The sequence below is a fragment of the Platalea leucorodia genome (assembly GCF_965183815.1).
Source record: "Platalea leucorodia genome assembly, contig: HAP1_HAP1_SCAFFOLD_437, whole genome shotgun sequence".
Taxonomy (NCBI): domain Eukaryota; kingdom Metazoa; phylum Chordata; class Aves; order Pelecaniformes; family Threskiornithidae; genus Platalea; species Platalea leucorodia.
The window spans coordinates 30,323-46,000 of record NW_028121150.1 but is presented as its reverse complement, the minus strand read 5'-3'; the positions used below and the strand labels follow the sequence as shown (position 1 = coordinate 46,000).

Genomic DNA, 15,678 nt, shown 5'->3' with positions numbered 1-15,678 from the left:
TGGATTTGGGGGGTAGTGGAAAAGGGATGAATGGAAAAGGAGCTGTCAACTTTGATGTAAGCCACTGAGACGGCTGAGCGAGTGATCAGTAAGTCTGATGGGAGCCTCCTAAAGTGCCCTCAGCCACTGCTCTGCCTATGGACAGCACCAGCATCACCTCTGCTGGACATATTGGGGTTAGGGACCTGTCGTTTTTTCTACATGAAAACAGGAAAATGCACCCAGCAAGTTTGCCCGGCAAACAGGCAGGTTTCTGTGGGGCCAAGGTGAGTGCACAGAGGTTGGGAGGGGTCTGTGATTGCTGACAGGGAAAAGACATGGCACAGGGAAACACCTCCCAGGGTAAGAATGTCCAGGCAGCAGGGAGATGATGAGGGAATGAGAGGAAAGTAAAACCAGAAATGTTGTGGGAGGGAGAATTTAGAAAATTCTGTAAGATCCCCTCCAATGCAGACCCCTTCCTCTGAGCAAGCCCCCTTCCCTTCTCTTCCACCCACCAAAGCCTCTGCCCTCAGGGCTCGGGGCTCCAAGGCGTGAACCACCTCCTCTGCAGCCAGAGCTCCAGCAGAGCCGTGGTGCAGCTCTGCAGCCACGGGCCCAGTTCCCTCTGCAGAGCACAGGGGCTGAGAGCAGCTGCCCGGCAATGGTGGTGTCTGGGAGGTGGCGTGCACAGCTGGGGAAGGGGAACGCTGTCTGAGTGCCCCAATGCCTCTGCCCTGGCCTCTCTCAGCCAGAACCTCCCTGTGTTTTGCCTTGTTCCTCCACTTGTCTGTGTTCTTGCTATTGTTATCTTCTTGCTGCCAGGCTCGCCGGGGACGGCAATTTTTAGCTGCAAAGTCACAGGCTGATCTTGTTGGTCCTTTCATGTATGGGAACACGTCCCAACTTTCATCTAACCTCTGAGGCTGTGGGCAATGCAATTTGTGGGGCTGGGGCTGGGGTATGAGCTGAATCTCCCTCACTCAAATGCCGTCATTAGGACCCTTGGCTATTGCTTTGAGGATTCCTTCCAAGCTGTGAGCTTCCCTCCAGCATGAAAACCTGCCGTGTAGAAACTTTGTGTTATCTGAAGGCACCATGGAGAAGTGCAGAGATGCTACGACAGAGAAGATGCTGATGGGTTTGTGAAGTGGGGAGCTGGGACCTCAGGAAAGGGTGAGACATTTAGAGGTCTGAGGTGGATCCCTCTGCTCACAGCAGTGCTTGGTGGTTTTTCAGGGTAATATGGGAGTGTGATCACCCTCCACCTCTGAAAGGGGCAAACCCAGGGCAGCTGGGAGCCAGACGGAGGGACAAACCAGCTCCCCTTATTCTGCACCAAGCCACAGGCACTCCTCTTGCCTCGCAGGACTCCCTCTGTTCTCCCTGAGTGCAGCACAAATGCTGAGGCTTTCTGACATCCAAGAACACTCCCCAGGGTGCGAGGGGAGGAGGAGCTGTCAAAAACCCAAACCTCTCAACCTGCCTTCTGCCACCTCAGTTCCTTATCACTGGGAGTGCAGATGCTGACAGCCCCTTCTGCACTAGGAGCAGTTTCATGAGAGAAGGTCGAACACCAGGACTGGCCCCTGCCCCCACTCTTCCCATGAACCCACTGCTGCAGAGCAGGGCTGACCCCTCGGCAGCCAGCGGGCAGAGCCCCTGCTCCTCATGGCACATTCAGCCAACACCAACCAGGGCTGCAGCCACAGAGCTGAAGGAAGGTCTCCTAGAAAAGGAAAAGGGTGAGTGTAGCAGAGGGAGGGTGTATGAGAAATGGCTTTGATTTTGCTCAGAGAAGTCTCCCTTAACTTGTTACTGTCTTTTCCTCCTATTACAGTGCCCATACCCAGCGGAAGTAAATGTCCAACAGCAGCTCCATCACCCAGTTCCTCCTCCTGGCATTCACAGACAGGCGGGAGCTGCAGCTCTTGCACTTCTGGCTCTTCCTGGCCATCTACCTGGCTGCCCTCCTGGGCAACGGCCTCATCATCACTGCCATCGCCTGTGACCACCGCCTCCACACCCCCATGTACTTCTTCCTCCTCAACCTTTCTGTACTTGACCTGGGATCCATCTCAACCACTGTCCCCAAATCCATAGCCAGTTCCCTTTGGGACACCAGGGCCATCTCCTATGCAGGATGTGCTGCCCAGGTCTTTCTGTTTGTCTTTCTGATGTCAGCAGAATTCTGTCTCCTCACCATCATGGCCTATGACCGCTACATTGCCATCTGCGAACCCCTGCACTACAGGACCCTCCTGGGCAGCAGAGCTTGTGTCCACATGGCAGCAGCTGCCTGGGGCGGTTGCTTCTTCTATGCTGTGCTGCACACTGCCAATACATTTTCCCTCCCCCTCTGCCAAGGCAATGCTGTGGACCAGTTCTTCTGTGAAATCCCCCACATCCTCAAGCTCTCCTGCTCAGACGCCTACCTCAGAGAAGTTGGGCTTATTGTGGTCAGTATCTTAGTAGTATTCAGCTGTTTTGTTTTCATTGTGCTCTCCTATGTGCAGATCTTCAGGGCTGTGCTGAGGATCCCCTCTGAGCAGGGACGCCACAAAGCCTTTTCCACGTGCCTCCCTCACCTGGCCGTGGTTTCCCTGTTTATCAGCACTGGCATGTTTACCTACCTGAAGCCCCCCTCCATCTCCTCCCCTCTGCTCGACTTTGTGGTGGCAGTGCTGTACTCAGTGGTGCCTCCAGCAGTGAACCCCCTCATCTACAGCATGAGGAACCAGCAGCTCAAGGATGCAGTGTGGAAACTGATAACTGGATGTTTTTCTGGAGCAATAAGCTACCCATGGTCTTCTGCATAGCCGTTGGTCATGGTTTACTTGTGATAATGTTGTCATCTCCTTTCTAATTCACTGGTTGGTTTTCTGACTGAGTAGCTGTGTAAATGACGAGCTGTTCTCTCTGTGTGTTTAAAGAAAATAAAGGGCCATTCACTGACTTTTTTTTCTGGACATCCTTCCTCCAAGAACTTTTTGGAGCTGAAGAGACATTTCCTGTATGCATGGGTGGAGAGGAAAAGAGTCCCAGCATGGCAGCACTGCCAGGGAGCACCAGCGCTTGGTCTTCCAGAGCTGTTCTCTTGCCACTTCCACACTCTCTTCTTGATCCCTTGCGTTGGTGTCAGCGCTGAGTGCTCTGGCAGCTTGGTCACAGTCGTGCTGCGTGGTAGTCCTGTGACCGCAGGCGGGGACAGGCAATGGGCACTTCTGTGACAGAGCTGGCCTCCATAACAGCATTTCCATAAAGAAGGGTGACCTCCTCAGGGCAGTGCCTGGAGGCTCAGGTCTTCTTCCAAAGCTGCTGTCAAGAACAAGCTCAAGAAAGTGCTCTGGTGAGGAAAACACCAGTGAACATCCAAAATGTGTGAGTGTGCAGGGCTGGGGCACACAGCAGTGTCCCTTGCACAGCCAGGCATCTAGGGACCAGCTTGAAGGACCAGCAGAGCAGGGTCTGGTCTGTGCCCGTTTTTGCCTGACACCCTGGGCAAGGTGCCCCAGGGCAATGGCCACAGACCAGCCCCTTGCAACCACCAGTCCCAGCACTGGCCTCTCACTCCAGCTCGGAGAGGTTCTTTGTCCCTCCATGGAAGGACACCTAAGGAGTAGGTCAGAAGTCCATGTTTGCATTGCACAGAGGAGACTTAAGCATGCACAGAGTGTGTGTGTGGAGAGATGAATTTGAGTGAGCCCAAATGCCATGTGTGTCAGAGCCATCAGAGAGGTTCTGGGGTCCTTGGAAAAGGCAGACATCAAACCTTTCTTCTAGAAGTGCAAGAAGGAGGAGTGGGAGAATTCCAGACTGGTCAACGTCACCTCAGTTCCTGGGAAAGGGATGGGCCAAATACTGCTGCAGCCAATTCCAGGTACTTGTAGGAGAAGAAAGGGATTTCTGGACCTGTTTGCGTAGGGGAAAGAAGGGGATGTTTTGTTCCTGGACCTTAGCAAGGGTTTTGACATTGTTTCCCATAGTCTCTTTATGGCCACATTGGTGATACCTGGACTGAAGAAGTGGGTGATGTAGTGGGTGGGGAGCTGGCTGGTGGATCCAGCCCAAATGTCAGTAGAGTAGAGTCCTGCTGGTGGACACTTCCTAGTGGCATCCCTCAGTGCAAGCAGTGGGGCCAACACTGTTGACTGTCTTCATTAACTGCCTGGATAATGTGCCAGAGTGCCTTTTCAGCTCCTTTGTGGATGATGCCCAACTGGGCAGACCTGTTCCGCATCCTCATCTTGTTCACCCTGCCTTGAGCAGGATAGCTGGACAAGGTGATGTTCGGGGTCTCTTCCAAGCTGAGTTATTCTAGGATTCAATGAATGTTTTCCTTGGAGAGCTTTTTGAAGACAGAAGAGACAGAAGAAGAAGGAAAAACAGAGAGGCAGAAGTAGAGGCATAAAATGCACCAATATAAATACAGCAGTTCCTCTGAAGAACGTTTCTCCACTCAAACCATTGGTAGGAAATCTATTAGATAAATTTGGTGAAACAAGCTTACTTTTATCTGCTCACATACTGGGCCACAAAGAGAGTGATGGCTGGGTACGGTACCATGTGGTCACTTGTGTCTCAGGAACTCATAATCCATTAGGAAGCCGATGGCTGTGAAGGGGGCTGTGAGGTCACTTCTGCCTCTGGAGGTGAGAGGCCAACAGCAGGAATGTGTCTGGGAAAGGCACTGTGAGGTAACTTCTTCCTGAAACAGCCGATAGGTCAGCCCTTGACTCATGGCTGGGATATGTGCTTCTAAACTCACCTCTGCCAGTGTCTCTGACAGGCCAGCAGAAGGCACCTGGTTGGCACATTGGCTCTGAGACCCCCTCTGCCGAAGGACCTAGGCTCAGTGCAGGAAGGGGGCTTCTATTTTGGCTGTCATGTCTCTTCTGCCTTAGTACAGGATGGGACAGCCACAGGCACGCAGCTTGGTCGTGTCTATCCGAGAAGCAGAAATGCTTTGCAGCCTTGGAAGTTCATGGTGAGGTTACTTCTGTCTGGTCAGGTGAAGGGCTGCAAGAAGGCTGATGGGTTGGGGTGCCTGCTTGAAAGGCTGTTTCCCGTGTGGTTGTAGGAAAGAACAGGAGAGAGAAACAGTTCCACACAGTGCAGCTTGGTAGATGGAGACTGGACATGATAGGAAGAAACGTCACTCAGAGGGTAGTGCTGTGGTAGATGAAGTCCTCCAGAAGGAGTATGAAATCAGTCCATCTCCTGGTGTTTCAAGGAACAGAGTGTGAGGGTGGACAGCCGTCAGTGAATGTATGGAAATGGCAGGGTGAGAGCAAGGTGAGGAAGCGAGATGGGTGTCTGCAGCCTGCAGGGCAAAAGAAGCAGCTGTGGGACAGCGTAGGACAAGCTGTGGTGGAGATGGCAAAGAGCGCTGGCAAGGCTGGACATGGCCAGGAGAACCCAAGGTTTTGTCCCCCTGGGTACAGCAATCGTCTCTGTTGCCAAGGCCTATGAGGAGACATGTTGGCCTAAGGCAGTGGGGGGGCCTCATTGCCTCCTTGCACACCCCCAGTAAGGCTGGGAGCTGTCATAGCCTTGTCCTGCACTCAGCATCACCCCCCCACATCCCACTGCCCCAGGAAGAGCCCTGAGCAATGCGTGAGGGACAGGACCTGCCTTCCCCGCGACTGGGGGTCAGAGCTTGGCCTTGCTGCTTCATAAAACAAAGCCAGGGTTTCCTCAGCATCTGAGCTGCCTGCACATTCCCTTTGCCTGCCTGCAATCATGGCCTCCAATTCTCTGCTCTAACGAGTCCCTGGGGAGGCTTTGCCAGTAATGGCCCTCAGTGGGGCTTCTTAATACTTCAAGGTACTTTGGGTTTTGCTTTTGATGCTGACTCTTGGAGAGGTTTGTGCAATCTCCTCTCAGTGCCTGAGGTTCAAGGACTTGGCACCAAATACACCACAGGGCTTTTTAATATAAAGCAAGCCCTAACAAGCTATATCTGTTCCTGTAATTTTCTTCTAGTCTTGTACAGTTTATTAGAGAGGTTTTCCTAGTGCAGTTATGGAGAAAGACTTCAAAGAACTTCCAATAAAAATGAATTTTTATTTTAAAGGGTGTAGTTTATTACTTTTCAGTGTAGAGAAGAGGCAATAACAGCATTCTCTGATTGATATTGATGCAGGGTCTCTCCTTAGGAGGTCTGGACTGGAAGGAGAAGCTGTCCCTTGAGGTCTGACACAGCATGGACAACTTGCTTCTCACCTCCCCAACCCCCTCATGTCTCTCATCAGCCACCTGGGACTTGTATCCTTACATCAGACTTCCCCTCTGCAGTCTGCAGCTGGATGTTACAGCTCCTTTGCAGCAGCCCCCGCCTGCTTTCCTTAGAGACCTGGCTGCACAAAGGCAAAGAGGGACTTTTCTGATTTTTGAACAAACAAAGTAAAACTGATAAGATTCACCATTACAGTATAACACACTCCTCAACTGTATGCCAAGTACAAGCTGTCACGAATGAGGTTCACCTTCCACAAGGGATAACCGTGCAAGAAATCTTTTACACAGAAATAAAATGATAAAATAAACAATTAAAGTGTTGGCTAAAGACAGAATTAGACAGACTACTGAAAGATAGGCAAGCTTTTAACTCCCTGATGCTCAAAGCAGCTACTGGATTGTTGAGAGGTATATGACTGATCCAAGAGTAAAGGGAAGGGAAATCTAGAGAGCAATTGCAAGTGGTTATGTGCGGATAGGCTGCTGGGAAGGTGACTTCAGACATGGTCAGTTCAGTTAGGACAAGTGGAAATAGGTGAAAGATGAGGGAGATGAAATGCACGGCCTAAGAGAGAGAGTACTGACAATGCAAATATAGTGGAAGGTCATCAGTTCTCCTCTTGCGATTAATGTACATCCTGAAAACCCCTCAGTTTGATCTCATGGGAAAACACTGACTTTTTATTAAAAGTATTCAATCGTTTCAGCTGATGAGGTCATGCTCATAGTTTTAAGCGCGTGTAAAAATTTCTCAGGTTGTCAGGCAGTGCTCCACTGCCTGACCATAAGTATCCAGTGCTGCCTCTGGAGGACCCAGTGTCTCTGAAGTGCCCAGAGCCTGGGCCTGGCAGTGTCACAGAGGAGACACTCGGAAGCTGCAGCTGGAGCCTGTGTCCCTGTAACTGCATCCCACCCCAATTCTAGGACCACTTTCCTTTGCAAACAAAGGCAGTACACAAAATCCCCCAGAGATCAGTACATTAAAACAAGACAAAACAAAGCAAGGAGGAGAACAACACGAACAGTGTTCAAAGCTTAAAGTTGTAATAGGACATCTCCTTCACTCTACATCTTTCATTCTCTTCCTTTGTTGCTTCAGTTTTTGGAAATGGTCTCAACATTTCCATCATCCTGAGGCCTACAGCATTAATTTTTGTGGCTTGCACAGAGCCCAGGGCCCCAAAACACTCCCTGTCCTGGACTGTCCACGCCACTTCTAACTCTTGGCACAGAGTGAGTCACGCTCGGAGGTGTTGACCACTCGTGCCTGATGGAGGAAAGCAGGGTACAAAGCTTCAGTGAAACACTCTGTGTTTGGATGGCCAAATTTGCACAATTCTCATCAAATCTGTGTTATCTGTCTTTCTATGTGAGTCTATGGAAAAATCTATACTTCTGTCCATGTAATGTAAATCTAAAGTATAGAAAAATGTATAGGTGTGTCCAGTTACTCAGCAAAATACATTTCCTACCAGCACTCTCAAGGGAGAAGCTTTGTTCTGAGGAATTACGCTATTGGTACTGGCTTTGTCTCTCCGTCCCCTGCCCCACTGGGCACTGGGATCAGGGTTCCCTCAGCTGCCTTCCTTGTGCTGACAACACATTTAGAGAAGCCCTTCTGGCTGCCCTCCCCACGCATGGCCATTTCCAGCCACCGCTGAGCTTTGGCTTTGCTGGCTCCATCCCTGCACCCACAGGCCAGGGGTCTCTGCCTCCTGGGCAGCCCGTTCCCCCTCCAGCCTCCCTTCACTTCCTTCACGAGTGTGACCTCCTAAGTCAGGAGGGTCCCTGTTCATCCACGCTGACCTCTTGCCAGGCCCTGCTCGACTCCCTGCATCAGACTGGCTTCTTCCTGGGCTTTGAGGATGTTGTCCTTGAAGATCCAGGAGGGACTCTCAGCCCCTTTGTCCTCCAGGACAGTCCAAGCAGATCCTCAGCTAACTGAAATCAGCTCTCCTGCAGTCCTGCACTGTCATTCTGCTCCTTGTCCTACTTCACCATCCCATGGTCATTGCAGCCATGGCTGCCCTCATCCTTCCCAGCCCCAGCCAGATCCACCTTGTCTGTCAGTAAGAGACCAGCCTCAGTGAGCTCATCGAGTGTCTGTGTCAAAATGTTGTCTTCCACACCCTCCCGGAATCTCCTGGGTTGCTTGTGCCCAGCCCTGTTGCCCTCCCAGCAGATTGTGGAGTGGCTGAACTTGCCACGTAAATGAGGACCTGTGACCACGAGGCTTCCTCCAAGGCCAGGCTCTGTGCATGCCAGCCTCCCCTTTGCACAGAGCTCACCTCCACCTGCTCACCCGCCTACCTGCCTTCCTGAGGAGCCCTTGCCATCCATGGCTGCCCTCCCACCACTCCAGCTGTCCCAGCAGGGCTCTGCAGTCCCGGTGGGGGAGCACGCTGCTGCCTGCCCAGCAGAAATGCCAGCGCTGGGGAGGGGAGAGGAGAGGCAGGTAAAGGGGAAGGGTTCTGGGAGGCTGGCTGGGAGGTCACTCCTGTTGCCAGAAGAGGATGCTGCAAGGAGAGGCATCGTAGCTGGGAGGTGGCTTCTGAAGTCACTTCTTTGGGAACAACCCAATTGGCCAGGTGCTGAGGCAGGCCCAGGGATGTCGCCTGGGTTGTCGGAAAACCCCTGCGGCAGCGCTGAGAGCCTGGGAGAGGGGAGATGCAGAGGAAGGTGAAGATGACATGGCTGGGGGGTGGATTGTGATGCCATTTCTCTTGCAGTAACCGGACTGACTTGCGGCAGGCAGGCAGGTACTGTGACATCATCAAGCGCATCACAAACCCCAACATGACACAGATGGCTGCTCAGGCAGTGGAAAGGGGTAGAGGCAGGCAAAACCACCATGGTCGGGCTGCTGCTTGTGAGGTCACCTCATGACAGCAATGTGATTGGCCAGGAGCAGGCAGGTGTCATGAGGGCATCAAGGACACCAGAAGGGGAAGGCTGCAGGCAGGTGACTGGGCCCCTGGTGAGGCCCTGCCCTGGGGTGAAGGCACCTGTACATGACAAGGGAACCTATGGGACGCGGCATGAGAAATTGCGGGATGTGACAGAGAACAGCGTGAGAAGGGACCAGAAGTATGGGCAGCACCGTGTGTCCCGGCTGGGTCTCGCAGGTGGCTGCAGATGGGAGAAGTGGCCAAACTGCACAGAGGGGAGCACTGGGGACCTGCTGGGCACTCAAGTCTTGCAAGGCCATCAGTGGCTGGGGAAGCCATCAGTGCTGCCATTGAAGTCCCAGAGGACCTAGGCAATGGTATACAAACTATCAAATTTGGGTACAAATGGAGAAAACCTGAGACCATTGGGGAAAAAGAAATTGCTGAGGGTTATGAATTGGAGAGGAGACTTGGGCAAAGAGAGGAAGGGAGAAGGGATACAGATGGATCATGGAAGAAGCAGCCTGTGGAAGAGTAGGGAGGAGGAGGATTGTCAGGGCCAGGTGCCCATGGGGAGGTGGCTGGTCAGTGGTGGTCTGGCCAAACCCTGTGCTTGATCACCGTGGTCTGTCCTGCTTCCGTTGGGGTAGAGTTATCTTCATAGTAGTTTGTATGGTGCTGTGATTTAGATTTGTGATGAAGAGAGTGTTAATAACACACCGATGCTTTAGTCATTGCTGAGCAGTCCTTGCACAGCACCAAGGCGTTTTCTGCTTCTCATGTTGCCCTGCCAGCGAGTAGGCAAGTTTGGAGGGACACAGCTGGGGAGCTGACCCCAAGTAACCAAAGGGATATCCCATACCATAGGACATCACGCTGAGCAATAAAAGCTGTGGGGAGAAGAAGGAAGTGGGGATGTTTGCAGTGATGGCATTTGTGTTCCCAAGTAACTGTTAGGAGTGATGAAGCCCTGCTTTCCTTTAAATGGCTAAATATCTGCCTGCTGGTGGGAAGCAGTGAGTGAATTCCTCATTTTGCTTTGCTTGTGTGTGCGGCTTTTGCTTTACCTATTAAACTATCTTTATGTCAGTGCATGAGTTGTCTCACTTTTACCTTTCCTGGGCTCACTGGTGTGTGTGCCTGTGTTTGGGCGTGAATGTATGTACATGCTTTGCTGGCCAAGTGGGGCTAGCAAGGAGGAGGAGGACCCCAGGATCTGGAGAGACCCAGGGCTGGAACTACCACTTGGGTAATATCTGTGAGTCTGGGCAGATCTAAGCCCAGGCCCACACTGGAGGGACTGCGGGGGGGTGTGAGCCTGCAGGTAAGTTCTGCTGGGAATGCACAGACCACTCGTGCAACCTTCACACCAGATCAGCCTGAGAGGGGGGATGGGATGGGGACGGTTGTGTTGCTCATGGTTGTGTAAGTGCTGCTGGTGGTGTGGTGGCTGTCAAGGTGCTGTGGCCTGTTGGAGTTGGTCTGTGTAGGGTTGGCTGTGTCCATCTGTGTTTCCTTGCAGATACCTGGATTTAGTGCTTTCCCTCTGGTTGACTCCACCTCGGGCGATCTCTCACTTTGTGGGGCTCCAGTCAGTGACCACCCCAGGCACACGTGGTCCATGCACATGTCGCAGTCTCTCCAGGCAGCTCCAGATTCCACTCCTGGAGGATGTCCTCTGCCCTGTCACGCATTGGGACAGCATGGTATGGCAGTATCTCAGTGAGCACTCACCATGTCCGCTATCAATACAGAGCAAGGGATGTGTCCTAAATCCAACCTTTGTTCTCTAACAGCTACCAAGGTGACAGTGAGCTTTTAACTCAGGCCCTTTTGAGGTGAAATTCCCAGGCCTCTTGTCGACATCAGCTTTGGAAGAACAGCCAAATCTTCAGGAACTACATCGGGGAGAAATGTCATTTTACTACAGAGATGCTGTGAGAGAGGCGGCTCTGACACATTTATAGGTTTCAGTGATAGAAAGAGATGAGTTTGTTTCTCAGGAGAGTGAGATGAATACAAATGATTATGTAGGAATGTAACAAGCATAAATAACAGAACAGGCACTGCTAATAATAAGAAAGGAAAAATCAATAAACAAAGTACAGGCCTGCATTGGGATACATTAGATTTCATTTGTGGAGAGTGATGGAAACATTTTCAATATTGCAAACATCCATGAAATCACTTTCCTAATGGACTCCTTGAGTTCCTGGTTCCTCAGGCTGTAGATGAGGGGGTTCATTGCAGGAGGCACCACTGAGTACAGAACTGCCACCACCAGATCCAGGGATGGGGAGGAGATGGAAAGGGGGTTCAGGGAGGCAAATGTGCCAGTGCTGAGAAACAGGGAGACCGCGGCCAGGTGAGGGAGGCACGTGGAAAAGGCTTTGTGGCGTCCCTGCTCAGAGGGGATCCTCGGCACGGCCCTGAAGATCTGCACATAGGACAGCACAATGAAAACAAAACATCCCAATACTAAACAGACACTAACCACAAGTACCACAAAATCCCTGAGGTAGGAGTGTGAGCAGGAGAGCTTGAGGATGTGGGGGATTTCACAGAAGAACTGGTCCACAGCATTGCCTTGGCAGAGGGGGATTGTCAATGTATGGGCTATGTTCAGCACAGCAGTGAGAAACCCAGTGCCCCAGGCAGCTGCTGCCATGTGGGCACAAGCTCTGCTGCCCAGGAGGGTCCCATAGTGCAGGGGTTTGCAGATGGCAACGTAGCGGTCGTAGGCCATAACAGTGATCAGATAAAACTCTGCTGACATCAAGAAGGGCAAGAGAAAGAGCTGGGCAGCACATCCTGCGTAGGAGATGGCCCTGGTGTCCCACAGGGAATTGGACATGGCTTTGGGGACAGTGGTGGAGATGGATCCCAGGTCGAGGAGGGAGAGGTTGAGGAGGAAGAAGTACATGGGGGTGTGGAGGCAGTGGTCACAGGCTATGACTGTGATGATGAGGCCGTTGCCCAGGAGGGCAGCCAGGTAGATGCCCAGGAAGAGCCAGAAGTGCAAGAGCTGCAGCTCCCGCCTGTCTGCGAATGCCAGGAGAAGGAAGTGGGTGTTGGAGCTGTTGTTGGACATCTGCTGCCTCACAGCTTGGGACCTGTGCAAGGAGGAAAAGACAGTGACAAGTTACAGTAGACTTTTCTGAGAACAACCAATTCACTTTCACAGAAACACTTCCCCCCCACACCCCCCCCTGCCTCTCCTGTTCAGGAAGACCTTGAGCAGGTCCCTTTCAAGAGCTTGGCCTGGTGCTGGCTCAGGGTGCCACTGGGAGCAGGGGGCTCTGCAGGAGTCAGTCCTGCCCTATAGACAGAGGTAAATAGGAACACAGGGTGATCTCAGATTGAAGCCATTTGTGATATGAGAAAGCTTTCCAGCATTGTCCCGTCCAATTTTCCCAACTGCAGAGCACCACTGTGGGGATTTTGTTTCGTTCATTTTGTTATAGTTCCCTCACCACACCCAAGGAGTCTTTTCAAGGCAGAAATCTTTGGAGTTTCTGCAGCACTCCAAGCGAAACCTTGTGGGTCCACAGTGGCAAAAGGGACTGTCCCTTAATGCAAGGCAAGGAGAACCAGTCTGTCCATCAGTCCTGGTCTCAGCTGCCCTGTGCTGGCACCTCTTTCAACTGGAGGACAATCGAACTCACATATTCCCTGAGAAGAAACGAGACACTGCAGAGAGCAGAGGAATCTAGTTTCCAAGTGCAGATCTCCAGACCCTTCATCCTGTCTCATTGCACGTGAGGAGGATCTCAGCACTGCCCTCCCAGCCAGGGACACGGGGCTCGTTACAGCTGCCTGCATACACGGTTCAGCAGCATTTCCATACCCTTAGCATTGAGGTGTCTTCTCCACAGGGCTGCTAGATAACACAGAGAGGCCATCAGAGAGATGTGCCCTTCTGGAGGGCAGCCTGCAGCTGAGCAGGACCCACCCCCAAGATCCAGGGAAGCAGCTGAATGTCATAAAGATGGGGTGTCCTGAAGGAAGGGTAAGCTCCCTCCCAGCCCCATACACTGCACTGCTCAGGGCCCCAATACTAGGAGGAGACGTGGATGCTCTTCCTCCATGGATCCATCTGCATGAGAGAACATGCAGCATTGCTGTCTGAGCTGCACCTTAATCCTCACCTGCCACACCAGTGATTGCAAGGGGAAGGACAAGGGCAGCAGGGACAAGAGGGGAAAATGCCAAAGTACTCCTGCCAAGGGAGTCAGGACAGGGAGATGCAGTCAGACACTTGAGGGTTTCTCCTCTTCTGTGGTTGGGCTACTGGGAAGGAAGCTCATGATCAAGTCCCTGTGACATTAAGGGTGGGAGTATCTGCTGGGTGGGAGAGAAGACCAGGGGAAGGTGTCAGCACTGCAGGGAATGGCAGGGAGATGCTGAATCCCCCCTCCCATGGCATTTCTGGTAGAAGCTCCCTCTCACTCCCTGCCCATGCCTCCGCTGCCTGGAGCTCTCCCTGCCAGCAGCTGTTTCCTCATCCCCATGTCTCCTCCCTGTCAGTGCTCACAGAGCCCATCCCACCCACTGTGTGCTCAGCTCTGCCCTGCAGAGACCTCCTGGCAGTAGGGCACTCCCCGGACACAGCTCTGTGTGTGCAGAACCTAAGGAGCAGCTGAGAAAAGTTGTAATGAGAACTGGGGTCTCAGTGCCTTCTCCAGAGTGGAGAAAAAAATTCCCATCTCCTCATGCCCACCCAGCCAAACAGGAGGAGAAAACTCAAAGCACAAACTCGTTCCCTTTCATGTAACCACACCTTGACCTTCCTCTTGAGAAGTCCCCTTGGAAATGTCCTGGCATGATCTGGAGCTGTGAGCGACCCTGACCCATGCAGCACCCTGCCCTGCCCTGCTGGGGCTTGCTCCTTCCACCCACAGCTTCCCACAGTCCCAGGGGGGGCACCCCAGGCAGGCTGGGCACTGACCCTGGCAGGCAGCAGAGTCCCTGCCCCAGCACACAGCCCCCTGGGGCACAAGGGACACTGCCCAGAACAGCCCTGGACACCCCTGCCTGCAGGACTGGCTTCACACCCCTGCAGCCGTCTCCAGGAGAGTCGTGATGTCCTGTCCCTCTGATGGTGCAGCAGGAAAGCCCTGCTCCGGAGCATGTCCTCCTCCTCCACACCGGAAAAACCAGGAGAGCCATCCTGACAGGTCCTATCCACTGTGGCATGTGCCGGTCTCGGAGACACTTCCAGGAGCCCATCTGCATCGCCCTGCAGCCAGAGACTTACCGTGTCAAGGGCTGTGAAGAACTCTCCCCCAGTGAGCTCTCACCTGTCCTCCCATGCCAGACTGCCTTTAACATCTCTGTTACTTATCTCCTCACCCCTTGGTGCCTGCAGGCAGTGCCCTCAGCCCTGGCTGCGCTTTGCAAAGGAGCTCTGCTCCTGGGCAGAGCTGTCTCTCTGCAATGCTACCCACTTGCCATGAGCTGCCTCCATCCCAGGAGCCCAGCCCAGCTCAGCAGCAGAGGCCCAGCCCAAGGCACCACTTTCTCTGCCCCTCTGGGCTCCCTCCAGGTGTCCCTGGGGCTCCAGGGGAACCTGCTGTGAAAGAGACTGAAGCAATAACTTGTGGTCCCTCTCTCACCTCTGGAGAGATACTTCTTTCCAGCAGAGTCATTTCTCCTATCAGAGAGAGAATTGGGCATGAGAATCACCGTTCCTTACTTCTGGTATGGGACAGGAAACCTGGACAGTGACAGAGCTCCTTTACCCCTGCTGAGGGAAGGGATTCAGCTGAGTCAATTGAAGCTTCTCATCCTTTGTTTGTAGTCCTGGGGCTGGAAGGGACCTCACCTCTCACCTACGGCTGCCACAAACCCACAGGAGGTGGAATTCCTCTTGCCTCAGTTCAGGTGGACACAAAATAGGAACCTGGTGCCTGGGAGCTTCTTGTCTCAGCTCCCGTGGTAATTGCTGGGGATGGAGGCAAGGAGTGAGCTGTTCAGACTCAAACACCTGGTGACATCTGGGGTGTCAGAGGTGGTCCAAGATACGTGCAGGTAACTGCAAGCTGTAATGCGGAGGTTCACAGAGAGGGCAGTATCTGGAGGCATCATCTTTGAGCTTAGAGGGGACTTCCTTTGGCCAACAGCAGATGCCCACATTTAGGACATCTGAACTTTTCCCTACTCCTTACGTTCAGGGCAGCCTATTGAGGTAGTCAGGGGGACAGATGTAGCCATTGCCATAGCCATCAGCCATCTTCTCCATCAGCTGCATATACTAGATCACCATGGACTGTAATGGCACAACGCCCGTGGACATCCCTACGTTGCCTAATCTAATTCAGGACAGCTACTCAATGGCCAAATAAAGGCCTGTAGTTCTATGCGAGATGCCAGGGCTCTCCAGCACAACTGCGTGTTTGACACCATTTGACTCTTTTTCCGACAGCATTCTGGAGAAACTGTCTGCTCAAGGCTTGGACACACATACTCTCTGCTGGGTAAAAAACTGGGTGGATAGCTGGACCCAAAGAGTGGTGGTGAATGGAGTTCAATCCAGTCTGTGGCTGATTACAAGTGGTGTTCCCCAGGGCTC

The 15,678-nt window shown here is 52.7% G+C and overlaps 2 protein-coding genes across 2 annotated transcripts; one reads left to right on the top strand and one right to left on the bottom strand.

The window, feature by feature from the left end:
- Positions 1-1,841: 1,841 nt before the first annotated feature.
- On the top strand, positions 1,842-2,798 carry LOC309604187 (olfactory receptor 14A16-like; the record flags this gene model as incomplete). The annotated part of the gene is made up of 1 exon (XM_082339119.1): positions 1,842-2,798. One exon carries the CDS (start codon positions 1,842-1,844, stop codon positions 2,796-2,798), a length of 957 nt encoding a protein of 318 aa, XP_082195245.1.
- An 8,434-nt stretch (positions 2,799-11,232) lies between these two features.
- LOC309604186 (olfactory receptor 14A16-like) lies at positions 11,233-12,198 on the bottom strand (the record flags this gene model as incomplete). The annotated part of the gene is made up of 1 exon (XM_082339118.1): positions 11,233-12,198. The coding sequence occupies one exon, from the start codon at positions 12,196-12,198 to the stop codon at positions 11,233-11,235; it is 966 nt and encodes a 321-aa protein (XP_082195244.1).
- Positions 12,199-15,678: the final 3,480 nt, after the last annotated feature.